Below are 15,844 nucleotides of genomic sequence, written 5' to 3' on the forward strand. Positions count from 1 at the left end.
GTAATTGAGTGGCAACATGAGGAAACAAGGGAAGCAAAGCAAACAGAGGAATCCAACATTAGATTCCTTTTTTGGGGGACAAAAAGATCAAAGCATGGAACAAGAGGAAGACAGTGAAGTCAGAACTCCTTCACCAAAAGCTTCCAAGAAAAATACAAGCTGGTTACAGGCCATAGAGGAGAGTAAAAAAGATTTTGAAAATCAAATAAGAGAAGTGGAGGAAAAATTGGGAAGAGAAATGAGAAAGATGCAAGAAAATCTTGAAATGAGAGTCAATAACCTGACTGAAGAAAATAAAACCTTAAAAAATAGAGTAACTCAAATGGCAAAAGACACTTAAAAAGGAAATGAGGAAATGAATGCCTTAAAAAGCCAACTTTGACAGATAGAAAAAGAATCTCAAAAGCTCACTGAAGAGAATCATTTCTTCAGAATTAGATTGGAGCAAATGGAAGCTAGTGACTATATGAGAAATCAAGGTACTATTAAACAGATCCAAACAAATGAAAAAATAGAAGGCAATGTGAAATATATTGTTGGGAAAACCACTGACTTGGAAAATAGGTTCAGGAGAGATAATTTAAAAATTATTGGACTACCTGAAAGCCATGATCAAACAAAGAACCTAGAAATCATTCTCCAAGAAATTCTCAAGGAAAATTGTGCTGATGTTTTAGAACCAGAAGGCAAAATAGAGGTTGAAAGAATCCACTGATTACCTCCTGAAACAGAACCCAAAAAGAAAACTCCTAGGAATATTATAGCCAGGTTCTGGAATTCCCAGATCAAGGAGAAAATATTACAGGCAGCCAGGAAGAAACAATTTGAATATTATAGAAACACAGTCATGATAACACAGGATCTGGCAGCTTCTACACTGAGGGATCGAAGGGCTTGGAATATGATATTCTAGAGGTCAAAGGAGCTGGGATTAAAACCAAGAATCACCTACCCAGCAAAACTGAGTAACGTGTTTCAGGGGAAAATATGGTCATTCAGTGGAATAGAGGACTTTCAAGCATTCTTGATGAAAAAACCAGAATTGAATAGAAAATTTGACATTGAGATACAAGAAGCAAGAGAAGCATGAGAAGGTAAACAGGGAAAAGAAATCATAAGGAACTTATCAAAGTTGAATTGTTTACATTCCTACATGGAAAAATGATAATGGTAACTTATGAAACTTTTCTCAGTATAGGAATAATTGAAGGGAATTGAAATGTGTGTGTGTGTGTGTGTGTGTGTGTGTATATATATATATATATATATATATATATATATATATAGACAGATAGATAGATATAGATATACACATACGTATATATGTCTATATAGGAGGGTATAGGGACATATGAATACATATGTGAATGTGTGTATATATGTTTACAGGTATACATAGATAGAGGGCATGGGACCAATTTAACAGGAAGGGATGATACTTAAAAGGTGAAATTAAGAGGTGAGAGAGGAATGTAATGAAAGCAGATGGGGAGAGAAAGATTGGGGTAAACTATGTCATATAGAATAGGTAAAGGAAAAGGGTTACAATGGAGGTGAAGAACAGGAAGTCAAAAGGGAATGGGTTGACCTTATTCTCATTGAATTTGGCTTAGGGATGGAATGACATATACACTAAATAGGGTATCTCACCACACAGGAGAGTAAGGGGGAAGGCTTGAGAGGGGGCTTGATGGAAGGGAGGGCAGGCTAGGGGAGAGGGAAGTTGGAAGCACCCTTTTGAAAAGGGACAAGATCAAAGTAGAGAACAGAACAAGTGGGGAGTGGGATAGGAGGGAGGGAAATATAGTCAGTCTTTTACAATATATCTACTATGGTAATGTTTTGCATTAGCTACACATGTACAACCTATACTGAATTGCTTATCTTCTCAGTAAGGGTGGATGACAAGGGAGGAAAGGAATGAATCTGGTAATCAAAGTTTTAAAATTAAATGTTTAAATATATATACTATTATCAATATTATTTTACATGTAACTGGGAAATAAGATATACAGGCACTGGGGCAATAGAGATCCACTGTGCCCTACTGGAAAGTTGGAGGGGGTATGGGAGAAGATATGGAAGAGAGCAGATTGGAGGATGGGATATCCAGTGGGATCAGTATTTTGAGGTGGTGGGTAGGGGAAAAACAGGGAGAAATTTTGTAACTCAAAATCTGGCAGAAATGAATGATGTAAACTAGAAGTTAATAAAGCATATGATAAAAAAAAAAAAGTTATTTCAAAGCTTCCATTTTTCATGTCCCATCAGGTTTACTTATTTTCCTCAACTCCATCCTGTCCTCAAGAAACCTCATCATCAGGAAACTCATCGCCCTTCCATATTAGAGGAACTTTGGAATTTGTTCTCTCTGACTGGAGTACTAGTGTGAGAGCTAGGATTTGAAACTTAAGTGTTGGGATTCTACATTCAGTGGTCTTTCATGATGCAAGACTATCTCTCTATCTCTCTTTTTAAAAAAAGCTGTGGTCCAGTAAGATTATAGAGAATCTTGTTTGATTTTATTTGGGATAGTATATGAGAAATAACTCTCATCAGACACAGACTGATGTTGTATAGTGTAGAAGACAGATTGCTGAACTTGGAATTACTAAGATCTAGGCTCAAACCTCTTCTCTCTTCTTGACTTTTTAGCAAGTCATTTAGCACCTAATTTATGGGGTTGTTTTACACATGAAAAGAAATGTATGTAAAGAGTTATGTGTGAAATCTTTGTAAACCTTAAAACCTCATATGTCAAGTTATTATTAATTAAAAAGATATTTTGAACATGGATAAATTTAAGGATACCATACATTTTCTTATGTCATAAAAGAAAACATTTCAGTTTAGGGCTTTACAATATTGTAAGAATGATCAACTGTGAAAGTTAACACTCTGATTGAGACAATAAGCCATGACAATTCTAAAGGACTGATAATAAAAAATGCTATCCCTCTCCAGAGAGAATTGATAGACTCTGAATGCATATTGAAGCATACTTTTTTTTACTTTATTTTTATTCTTTTATTTCGTTGCGTTTTCTTTTGCAATACAATATGTTTTATTAGGAAATATGCTTTACATGATTGCACATATATAATTGATATCAAATTGCTTGCCATCTCAAGGAAGGGAGAAGGAGAGAATTTGGAACTCAAAAATTTTTAAAGATTATTAAAAAATGTTCATATTTCATTGGGAAATATTTAATGAAATAAATAAAAATTATTTTAAAAATAAAACAATACATTTAGATCTTTAATTTGATTAGGTTAAAATAATTTGTTGAAGATTTAGTTGAACATATAATTATTGTTTAAAACTTCCTTTTACAGGATTCTTATTGCCTGGAGAAAAAGAATAGAAAATGCAAAACAACGAAATTATAAAACCTGCCAAATACTTTTCTGAATTGGAAAAGAGTATCTTGCTTGCATTAGTGGAAAAGTATAAATATGTGCTTGAATGTAAGAAAAGTGATGCCAGGACAATTGCACTTAAACAGAGGACCTGGCAAGCCCTCGCCCATGAGTACAATTCTCAACCAAGCGTCTCACTACGAGATTTCAAACAATTGAAGAAGTGTTGGGAAAACATCAAGGCACGGACCAAAAAGATAATGGCACATGAAAGGAGAGAGAAGGTAAAAAGGAGTGTTAGTCCACTTCTAAGCACACAGGTAATAGGAAAAGAGAAGATTGCCAGCATGCTACCTGAGCAAATTTACTTTTTACAGAGTCCTCCGGAGGAAGAGTCAGAATACCACCCTGACACAGCAAACCAAGGTATAAATGCTCCTGTTACTCCTTACCTTGTTCATTGGGATGCCATCTGCATTTTTTGTGTAATGTCCCCAATTTTTACATAAACTTTGATATTAGTTCTTGAGTTTCTCCATTGAAAGTTGGGAGTCATGGTAGAGGGAAAGAATCAGACTCTAGAATAAGGTATTGATTTATGTGTCTGCAGCCCTTTATCTTTGTGACATCTTATTATAGGGCCTACAGACACTTACAAAAATGGGAGATTTTTTTTATTTAATTACCCATGACTGCTGATGATTTTGTCATTTAGCACAATGGGTAAGAATGCATTCTGGGCATAGAAACAGGCATTCTTCAAGGAGGATTTGCAATAAAGCTTGTTATTAAATAGTGCAAATGAGCATTTCCAAAACTTGATTGCAATGTTTCTTATCCTAGCAATTCCCAACCTTTAACAATACCCTAGGATCTCAAAAATTCTCAAAAGAAAATTAATTTTAAATTTTTAAAAATAAATAATAATTCTGGTGTTCACATAGCACTTTAAGGGTTTAAAAATGCTTTTCAAATATTACCTCAATTGATCCTCACAACAATATTGTGAAGTAGATGCTATTATTTCCATTTTACAGATGAAGAAACTGGTAGATAGTTTAGGTGACTTACCCAGGATCACACAGCTAGTAAATGTCTGAGTCTAGATTTGAATTCAGGTCTTCTTGACTACAAGAATTATAACTGTTTGACAAGCATGTCATAAAGAATTGATTTAAGGAAAAGGATTGTTGGGGGGAAAAAACAATGGCTGGGTATCACAATTCAAAAGGCTACTAGTAATCACTGAACTATTAAAATATCTATAGAAGAGCTAAAAAAAAAATAATAAAATTTATCCGGAAGAACAAAAGGTCCAGAATATCAAGGGAATTAATGAAAAGAAATGCTAGGGAAGGTGGCCTAGCCACACGAGATCTTAAATTTTATTATAAAGCAGTAATCATCAGAACTACTTGGTACTGTCTTAAGGAATAGAGTGGTGGATCATTGGAATAGGTTAGGTACACAAGACACAGTAGTCAATGACTATGGTAATCTACTGTTTGATAAGCCCCAAACTTCCAGCTTCTGGGAAAAGAACTCACTATTTGACAAAAACTTATGGGAAAACTGGAAAATAGTGTGGCAGATACTAGGCATAGACTAATATTTTATACCATATACTAAAATAAAGTCAAAAAGGGTGCATGATTTTGATATAAAAGCTAATACTATAAGCAAACCGGGAGAGCAAGGAATAGTTTACTTGTCAAATCTATGGAGAAGGAATGAATTTATGATCAACCAAGAGATAGAGAATTATACGAAATACAAAATGGATGATTTTGATTACACTAAATTAAACAGGTTTTATACAAACAAAGCCAATGGAACCAAGATTAGGAGGGAAGCGGAAAACTGGGAAAGAATTTTTACAACCAGTATCTTTGATAAAGGCCTCATTCCTAAAATATATAGAGAACTGAGTCAAATTTATAAGAATACAAGTCACTCCCCAATTGGTAAATGGTCAAAGGATATAGCTATTGATTAGAGAAATAGAGAATTAGAGAAATGCAAATCAAAACAATTCTGAGGTATCATATCACACCTATCAGATTGGCTAACATGACAAAACAGGAAAATTATAAATGCTGGAGAAGATGTGGGAAAATTGCAACACTAATGCATTGTTGGTAGAGTTGTGAACTGACCCAACCATTCTGGAAAGCAATTTGGAAGTATGTCCAAAGGGCTATATAAAAATGTGCATACCCTTTGACTCAGAAATACTACTTCTAGGTCTATATCCCCAAAATACCATAAAAATGGGAAAAGGACCTACATGTACAAAAATGTTTATAGCAGCTCTTTTTGTGGTGGCCAAGAATTGGAAATTGAGGGGATGCCCATCAGCTGGGGAATGGATGAACAAGTTGTGATATATGAATGTAATGGAATGCTATTGTGCCATAAGAAATGACGAGTAGGCAGACTTCAGAAAAACATGAAAAGACTTGAATGAACTGATGCTGAGTTAAGTGAGCAGAACCAGGAGAATACTGTACACAGTAACTACCTCAATATGTGATGACTAACTTTGATAGACTTATCTCTTCTTAGCAATGCAATGATCCAAGAGAACTCCAAAGGACTCATGATGGAAAATGCTATCCACATCCAGAAAAAGGACTATGGAGTCTGAATGCAGATTGAAGCATATTATTTGCTTGCTCTCTCTCTCTTTTTTCTTCTTTTTTGGTTTGTTTCTTCCTTCTTGTGGTTTCTCCCATTGGTTCTAATTCTCCTTTACAACAAGACTAATGTGAAAATAGGTTCAATATGAATGTAAATGAGAGCCTATATCAAATAACATGCCATTTGGGGGTGAGGGGAGGGGAGAGATGGGGAGAAAATTTGGAGCTTAAAATTTTGTGGAAGTGAATGTTGAAAACTAAAAATTAATTTAAAAAATAAAATAAATAAGAAAAAATTTAAAAAATAAAATACCTGTAGATAAGTTACAGGCAAAAAAAATGACTATGCAGAGATGCCTTCCTCTTTAGGATAATGTAAGAAAATATTTATATATAGTTTTGGAAACCCTCAATTTAGGTACTGTGTTTTTTTTTTTAATTAAAGCTACTTGTAGGTCAGTTATTTAGAACTTGGAACACATGTTCTTGTGGAATCAATCCAACAAATGTTTATTATAATCTGTTGTTTGCAAAGCACTATATGCTAGGAGCTAAGACTGAACTTATATTAATGACTTTCAACAATATCTCACCAATATTAGGTTTCATTTATTTATTTTTAATAGTTACATGGGTGTGATTTTCTATATTTAAAATTTTATATGGTAGAACCAATATGGCCCTTCTTATCTGGCACCTTCTGAACTTCTTTCTTCTCTTTATTTTTTAATCATTCATTGTTATTCTTTTCTTTTCTTCCTTTTTATAATATCTCTATCACCAATTTGCCATTTCCCCCAATTCCTAATCCCCACCAAAAATAAAAGCTCTCTCTTTATAGCAAATGAGCATGGTTACACAAATCAAATCCACTTATTTTTCTTATCTTAATTTATATGTCTCATTCAGTACCTCTAGACCATCACCTCTCTGCCAGAAAGGGTATTTTCTTTGACCACTTAGCAAATGGAATTGGCAACATTAGGCATATCACTTTATGTGTCTGGACAGTCACCTTTAATTGGTACTTTTTTTTTTTTTTGCTTTTTGGAGGGGCAATTGGGGTTTTGGGGTTAAGTGACTTGCCCAAGGTCACACGGCTAGTTTTTTGTGTGTTAAGTGTATGAGGCTGGATTTGAATTCAGGTCCTCCTGACTCCAGAGCCGGTGCTCTATTCACTGCGCCACCTAGCCACCCCTTATTGGTACTTAAAAAAACTACTTGGGCTTTGTTATATTAAACTCATTTGCCGATATACTCCTCCCACTCAAGCCCCAACCTTAGCCTTAAAATATCCCTTATAACAAACTGTTAAGTAAAACCAAGAGATCATTAGTATTTTGATCATATATATGTTTCCTATTTTCCCATATTTTTCTTTGTATAAATTAAAATAACTGAAGTGCAGCTCTGATACATCACCCTGGAATGGAGGTAACCTTATCTTCCCATCAATAGGGAGAAACTTCTGGAAAAGTTAGAAATGCTAATAGAATGGACTTGGCAAATGGACCAAGAATCCATCATCTCACCACTAATCTAGCCAAATTTAAAGAAAAAGAGAGACATTACTTAGTGCTGAATTTTTTTTGACCAGGGTAAATCCTGAAAACTGGTTACAAAGCTAAAATGAGATTGTGATGTGCACTGACTTAGAGAGTAAGCATAATCATAAATCAAAGTATGGAAGAAGTATCCATTCAAATATGTCTTATCTGACATCCTCCATATTTTTAGTAGTCATGAATTTATCTTTCCCCCTTAAGCTGGGATAAAATAGGCAGCTAAGGGATATAGGAGATAGAGCACTGGACCTGGAAGCAGGAAGACCTGAGTTCATATGTGACTTGAAACACTTACTAGCTGTGTGACCCTGGGCAAATCACTTAGCCTTTGCCTGCCTCAGTTTCCCCATCTGTAAAATGGAAATAATAACAGCACTTACCTCCCAGGTAAGGATCAGATGTTGTGAGGATCAGATGAGATGATATTTGTATAGTACTATGCAAACCTTAAGGTGTTATATAAATACTAGATGTTTCTGTTTACCTTTTAGAAAGAATTTTTAAAAAGGTTTTTCTTTGGCCCATCTGCAATTTATTGCATATGTTATAAAGTATGGAAACAAGCCTTCTCTATGGTTGATATCAACCTATAAAGAGGTCTCTAGCTAAGTACCACCCTATATTATCTCCTTTGTTCCTCACAGCAACCCTATGAGTTAGATGCTATTATCCCTATTTTATAGTTGGGGAAACTGAGGCAGACAGGTTAAATGGTTTTCCTGGAATCACACAGAGAGGAAGCAAACATCTGAGGTCATATTTGAACTCAGAGCTTCCAGAAGCCAAGCCCAAAACTCTATTACTGTGCCACCTAGATGCCAACATAAATACTGGCATAGATGGCATGCTTGTCAGATTCTAGGAACAAAGTCAAAAGGTATCATCAATGAATTGGCTGATTAAATTGAGATGTCATCAGACAATAATGAAAGGGGAAAACTGTGAAATAAGATTGGAAATGTAAGTTGCGGACAGATTGTAGAGGGTCTTAAATTCTAGGCTGATGAGTTTGCTTTTTTATCTTAGAGGCAATAGAATAATTTTAAGCAACTCTTAAGATTAAGAAGTCTGGTAGGGCAAGCACATAATTATTTCCTTTTTAAATTCCTTAGTGTTCTTACTCCTTCTAGATAATTTTCACTATCAATTTTTCATATTCTTTGAAATTTCCCACAGGGACTTAAATTGATATTGCATTAAATCTCCATTAATTTAGTCTTCCCAGGTATAATAAAGTAAGTCCTCCATTTAATAATCCTTTCTTTTAGTGCTCCCACTGGAATTTAATGTTTCTATTTACATAAATAACTTACTACTGAATTTAATAACTAAGTATTAAATCTTTTCTATCACCCAATTTATTTTTTCCATTACATTTTCTATCTAGGTGCTGTTAGAATATTGGAATACAGTTGATTTTTAATTATATATCACAACCTTGCTGCTTATTAAAATTTTCTTAAGTGATATCTCTTGTTTTTACATCACCTTCATTTTCAAATATATTCCATCCATCCCTCACTATCCTTCCTAACAAAGAATAAAACAGAAGGCAGTTCAGCAATGCTGTCCCAACATATCAAGTGAATCTGACATGTATAAGGTTCCACACCCACTGTCCTCCCTATTCTGCAAAGAATGGAAGGAGGTGCAGTTTTTTATTTCTTCCTAGAGACAAACTTAATCATTATATATGACACAGAATGCGAGTGCATTGTGAATTTGACATTTTAAGTTATCCTCTTAGATTTTCTAAGTTTATATTGATGTCTATATAATATGAAATTTTTATTTTCTACTTTCTACATTTATAAAATTTCTATTTCACTTCTGATAATGGTGATCAACATTTCTTTACTGTATTAAGTAGGTATTAGTTGCAGGAGACCTTGTTCTTATTTTTAAAATGGAATTTTCTAGGCAGTATGATTTTAATTCTTGGTTTTAAATATGATCTTTTTGCTGTATTGATAAAAATTATTCCTACCTATTTTAAAAATGGTAATAGATACGATCTTATCTACTAAAATAATTATGGGAATTTTTCTTTTTTATACTTAATATGATACATTGATAACTTTGTGTCATGTCTACTTTTCATTGGTCTCAGGGAATAACTCTTAATGTTTGCTAAGATTTCTTATAGGATTATTGCAACTAGCTTTATAAGGATAGCTTTTCTGTGTGGGTAAGTGTGTATGTTGCCCTTTTCTGGTGTGGGGATAGAAACCACATTGAATCAGATTAGAATTTATATAGTGCTTTAAGATTTGCAAAGTGCTTACTGTGTCTGAGGAGGGTATGGAGGAACTGGTCTTTCTTGTGACCTCTCAACCCTTCCCAAGACTGTATCATTCTCATGATGTCAGTGATCAACAACAACAATTTGCAAAGAGTAGAGGCGCCAGGGCAATGACTTGATAGAGATAGTCTACAAGGTCTTAGTGATTTGGAGCATTTTTTTTCTCCTTAAGAATGTTGATTATGTTGGGTATCTTCCTTTGAGAACTAATTACCTGTTCACATCCTTTGACCACTTATTGGGGGAATACATTTTTATATTTTATATTACATATGTATTCATAAGGGATTTGTTTTGATTATACTTTATATATATACATATATTTACATATTTTAATCAGTTCTATCTTAGATGTTGTTGTTGAGTCATCTTCAGTAGTGTCAACTCTTCATGACCCCATTTAGGGTTTTCTTAGCAGAGATACTGATCTGGTTTGACATTTCTTTCTCCAGCTCATTTTGTAGAGGAGGAAACTAAGGCAGACAGGGTTAAGTGAAATGCTTAGAGTCAGACAGCTAGTAAATGTCTGAGATCAGATTCTAATTCAGGAAGAAGAATCTTCCTGGGGTGGCTAGGTGGTGCAGTGAGTAGAGCATTGGCCCTGGAATCAGGAGGACCTGAGTTCAAATCCGGCCTCAGACACTTAACACAAAAACTAGCCGTGTGACCTTGGGCAAGTCACTTAACAACCAATTGCCCTCCAAAAAAAAAAAAAAAGAAGAATCTTCCTAACTTTAGCCCTGGCACTCTATGTACTATGGCACCCCCTAGTTGCCCTCTGTCTTAGATATGACTGTTTTTGGAGAAACTCTGTAAAGATTTTTTTCCCCTAGTTAACAGCTTCTCTTCTCACTTTAATCTCATTGATTTTGTTTGTGCAAAAACATTTTCAATTTTATGTAATCAGATTTGACCCTTTTTATCTTCTGTAATCCTCTCTGTCCCTTGTCTAGTCATGACTTTTTCCTTTTATCCATTATTGTAAAAATTTTCTTCCTCTATCCTCTTCTAAATTGTTTTTGATGGACCTGTTATATCTAGGTCATGTATCTGTTTGAAGCTTATTGTGATATATGGTGTGGTATCTTGGTTTAATTGTAATTTTAAAATTTTGACCTAACCCATTACTATTTCCTTAGTGATAAATACATGACAAGAGCTGTATTCTTCCCTTCCCCCTTTTTATTTTAAATATAGAGGGTACTCTGATCTTTTTGCCACCATGTAGTGAAAGAATGACTGGACTGTGTGTTTTATATCATCTATTGATGATTTAGGCTTAGACTGGATATAGCTCAATATACTGGGAATTAGGAACTTGAAAGAAGACCCCTCTCTCCTATTGACTTCTTGTGTTACCTTGAATATGTTATTTCTTTGTATTTTGCTTGAAAAATGGGAAAAAAATTTTTGCCTACACCCCCTTCCTTCTCACCAGGACTTTATGCTCACAAATATCAATGTAATATAATTCATGATCTCAAAGCAACGTATTCTTAGAAATGCTATTATTAGGCATGTTTGTAATGCGTATTAACTTTTCTAGGCCATCAAGGTTGCTTCATTACTTCATTGAGAAAATGACTGTCTAGTTAACAGATTGAAAGAATGAATGTATCTTACACTGACCACTAGGTGGCATAATGGATAGAGCAGTGAACCTGGATTCCAGAAGACCGGAGTTGGCATCCTCACCTTAGACACTTCCTAGTTCTGTGAGGCACTCTACGGCTCACCTTTAGTTACCTCATCTGTAAAATGGGGATGATAATTACATTTACCTTACAGAAATGCTGTGAGAATATAAAGAGATCACACATAAAGTGCTTTGCAATCTTTAAAGTTCTGTATAGATCTTAGTTATGTTGTTGTGGTTGTAGTTGTTAAAAATTTAAGATGAATTGTAGTGTAGTGGATACAAGACCTGGCCTTGGCCATAGGAAGACTCGAGTACAAATCTTGTCTCTGACACGTCCTGTCACCATGGGTAAACTACTTAACTTTTTAGTGTCTTAGGGAAAACTATAAATTATAGACAAGTTACTGAGTTGTATCAATGAAGGGTGTTCCTACTCTAGAACTTCAGTTCTAGACCTGACTTACACTCACAAAAAACAAACCCCAAACTTTATCCTACGGAGAAAATACTTTTTTCTTCCTGGCAAAATTGCTTTCGATATCTGGAAGCAAAGACTATGTAAATCCATTTTATCTGGTTGTTGTGGCTCGAAATTGCCATCATCTGTTCCTTCCCATTCACTTTGTCCTGCTCCTCTCCCAGGGCATTTTGGTATTGCTTTTCCCAATCTGGCCTCTGCATTTATAGCCTGTTGATATGGGAGAGCAACCCTTGAATGTCTGTTTTCTGCTCCTGTCTTTCAGAACCTTTTCCCGTTTCAAATCGAGAACTATGTGAGGAGGAGAAGGAACTAATTCATTTCCCAGTTTGTGAAGGGACCTCTCAACCTGAACCTTCATGTTCAGCGGTCAGAATAACAACCAATAAAAACTACCGGAGCAGAGCCTCTCAGGAAAGTGCTTTAAAAAAGATGCATGAAGAAGAGCACCATCAGCAAATGTCCATTTTGCAGCTGCAGTTGATCCAGATGAATGAAGTTCATGTGGCCAAAATCCAGCAGATCGAAAGAGAATGTGAAATGGCAGAAGAGGAACACAGGATGAAAATGGAAGTTCTCAACAAAAAGAAGATGTTTTGGGAGAGAAAACTGCAAACTTTTACCAAGGAGTGGCCTGTGTCATCATTTAACAGGCCCTTCCCCAACTCACCATAGAGGATGGAGAATGAACACACATGTGAATTCACATTTAACTAAGGTGTTTGGAAAAAAAGGGTGTGTGAGATCAATCTGTGAATCTGAGACTTGTCAAATTTGGAATGAGACCAGTTAAGTGTCTGAATCAAAGGGAAAGTAGTGACTTTTATGAGAATACATTCAGGTAACACACACATGACTTGCCCCCTTTCTGACTCCTTTATCTATAATCACCTCTACTAAGGATGAAGAAAGAGGCGATTTTGGATTTTGAACATTATAGCTATAAGTGTGATCATTCTGAACGTGATGTTGTCTTTAATTAGGATTCATACAAGAACTCTGTGGGTTTGTTTTTTGGCTGTTGTTTTTTTAATCAAATACAAGGTATTTATAATGTGACCATTTATTATTATCATTTGGATTATTTTGTACATTCAAATGAGGATTGTTCACTTCAAAGGGATCCTTCTTGGGAGGCCAAATACTTGGTCTTGTGATCCTACCATTGCTCTGAGCACATCTGGATCTCTTCATGTAGAATTATCTTCAGAGTTGTAGCACGGTCTTTTTAAAACATCTCTTCCATTTTTATTCTTTTGAGGTGAATATGATTTTTTTTTATATTAGAAATCATCTGGAACCCAACCTAGTGCTTGGGAAAGAATGATACAAAAACAAAACACAAAACAAGGCTCTTGGTCCAGAGTCATAAATGATGGAACAAACCTGAGAGTCTGCAGAGTAATGGAGGCAGATGGAAGATCTTGAAATGGCAATGGGGAGGGAGGGGAGGCCAAGGAGTATGCCAAGTAGACAGTGTAGAGAGGTGGAAAAAAAATGCTAGCTCTGGAACCAGAGCAGTTGGGTTCAAATCTTGCCTCTGATGTTTACTAATGGTATGATCTTGGATTCAAGTGTTATCACTTATCCTTCTTAGAATCAGTTTCCTCAATTATAAAATAAAGTTGTATTAGATGGCCTCAGATCCTTTCTAGCTATAGGTCTAGGACCTGAAATCTGAGTTCTTCTGGCCATGTGTTTCAGGAGACAAGAAAGAGCAACTAGAAGAGGCCAGGTGTCTTCCAGAGAGAGCCAGGATTTTGTAAGCATAATAACTGTGAGATAAATTTTGGATAATGGAGAGTTTATTGAGAGAGACAGAGACTGAAAGACAGTCAAGGGAGGGATGGGAAGGATGGAAAGAGAGAGAAATGAGGGTGTGTGTGTGTGTGTGTGTGTGTGTGTTCAAGAAAGAGAGAGACAGACAGACAGAGACAGAGTTATCTTGGAAAGGTATTCCCAAAGAGAAGTTCAAATTCCAAAACTGTTCTGAGCAAAGGTAGTTCATATCACTGAATAAAGTGTATGGCCTCCAGGGTGACCAGGAGGAAGGAAGGCTTTCACTTGGATGTATACATTTGAGCACATTTGTTACATTGTCTTATTACTTTATAATCACACCTTATATATTTTAAGAAGGTACTGCCTTCCTAGCAGTGTTCCCAAGGGCTCCCCTCTTTTCTCTGGATTTTCTACCTACTTCTATAGTATTAAGAGGCTGATCTCCTTTTCTTTTGGGCTTCCAATCGCACCCAAAGAAGGCCCATTCACCAGCCATGCCAAAGGTGCTAGCTTATAGTCATGTGATCAGATCATACACTTAGAGAGCAGGGAGCCGGTTGGTTTCCATCACCAGCCTATCTTACCAGCATGGACTGATTGAACAGAAACTTTGAGAAGTGCTTCCTGAGCATAAAATGACAATTTGGAGAAGAAAAAGTTAGGATAAGCAAGGTGATCAATACTGTAAGAGATGGCAAAATCCAGTTATTAAAACATCGCACTGTCAATCAGATCTGAGTTTCCATTCTACTTACTTACTAGCTGTATGACCTTCAGCATGTCACTCCACACATGGGCCTCAATTTTCTCATATATAGAATGAGGGGGTTGGACTCGATAACCTCTTAAGGTTCCTTCTAGCTCTAAAACTATGATCCTATGACCCCTCTGAGCCTCAGTTTCCTCATCTGTAAAATGGGGATAATAATGGTTGTACTATCTACCTCACAGGGTGGTTGTGAGGAAGAATGCTTTGTAAACTGTGGAACATCAAGTAAATGTGAGCTATTATTATTATTATAAATTCTAAGGTAGTTCATGAATTTCCCAAGGCAAAATTTCCCAAAGTCATATGTAATGAGATAAGGAATCAGAATAATGAATGGAATACACTGTATATGGACACCATGAGGAGAGTGCTGGATTTGGGGTTAGGAAGCCTGGGTTTGAGTCCACTTCAGACACGCACTGGCTATGTGACCCTGGGAAAGTCACTTAACCTTTATGAGCCTCTGTTTCCTCAACTATAAAACAAGGATAATAATGCCTGTATCACCTACCTCACAGGGTTGTTGTGGGGAAAGAACTTGGCAACCTCAAAAGATATAAATGTAAGTTGTTATAATGCTTAGCTTCTGGAGAACAGAGACCTATTTTGTTTTGAGCATCAGTAGCAAGAATATCCTAAAACAATGTATACGCAGAAAGGGTTGTATACACCAAGCAAAAGGACTGTATTTCTAAACACCTGAGGCACCAACACCTTCTGAGTTTTGAATGCATCACTTGCTTTCTTTTAAAAAAGGATTTAATATTTCTCCCCAACCCATTACATGCAAAAACAATCTTTACCATTAGTTTTTTTAAAATTCTGAGTTCCAAATTCTCTCTCTCCCCCCCCTATTTCTCTCTCCCTCCCCCCTCTCTCCTCCTCCCCTCTCCCCTTCTCTCCCTCCCTCCCTCATTGAGCAGGCAAACAATTTGATATAGGTTATACATGTACAGTCCATCATTCATTTCCTAACAACCTGTCCCTTATTCTCCAATTTCCTTGGGTCCCTGCCTTCTCTCTAAATAACATAGCTCTAAATCCTCCCCCAATTCCCTGTGGATCTCCTCAAGGTCTAGATTTATTGAAAATGGCACAATATGGTAGAAATAACACTGGAATTCAGAAGACATGATTCCAGACCCAGCTCCATCACTGGGTATTAGTATGACCCTGGGCAAATGCCTTCCCCTTTCTGGTTCAGTTTTTTCATCTATAGAGGAAAGGGTTGGACTAAATGACAGCTAGGTGGTACAGTGAATAAAGTCAAGAATAAAGTCAAAATGTCATTTTATTTTGAATTCAAAT

The 15,844-nt window shown here is 35.8% G+C and overlaps 1 protein-coding gene across 6 annotated transcripts in view; it reads left to right on the forward strand.

Annotated features, from left to right (window-relative positions):
• Window positions 1-13,044, forward strand: part of MSANTD3 (Myb/SANT DNA binding domain containing 3) — a 37,318-nt gene extending 24,274 nt beyond the window's left edge. For 4 of the 6 annotated variants that reach the window (XM_069105917.1, XM_069105924.1, XM_069105888.1 and 1 more), the window contains exons 2-3: window positions 3,339-3,788; window positions 12,251-13,044. In XM_069105917.1, coding sequence (XP_068962018.1) covers window positions 3,371-3,788; window positions 12,251-12,660 — 828 coding nt within the window. In that variant the 5' untranslated portion in view covers window positions 3,339-3,370 and the 3' untranslated portion in view covers window positions 12,661-13,044. Of the gene's footprint in view, window positions 1-2,201; window positions 2,389-3,338; window positions 3,789-12,250 lie in introns of those variants that run through there. The other 2 variants (XM_069105931.1, XM_069105908.1) reach the window with 2 other exon arrangements.
• The last annotated feature ends 2,800 nt before the right edge of the window (window positions 13,045-15,844 follow it).

This window comes from Petaurus breviceps, unplaced genomic scaffold (assembly GCF_028583685.1).
Source record: "Petaurus breviceps papuanus isolate PSGF00001 unplaced genomic scaffold, PetGlider_PUasm1.0 138, whole genome shotgun sequence".
Lineage (NCBI taxonomy): Eukaryota > Metazoa > Chordata > Mammalia > Diprotodontia > Petauridae > Petaurus > Petaurus breviceps.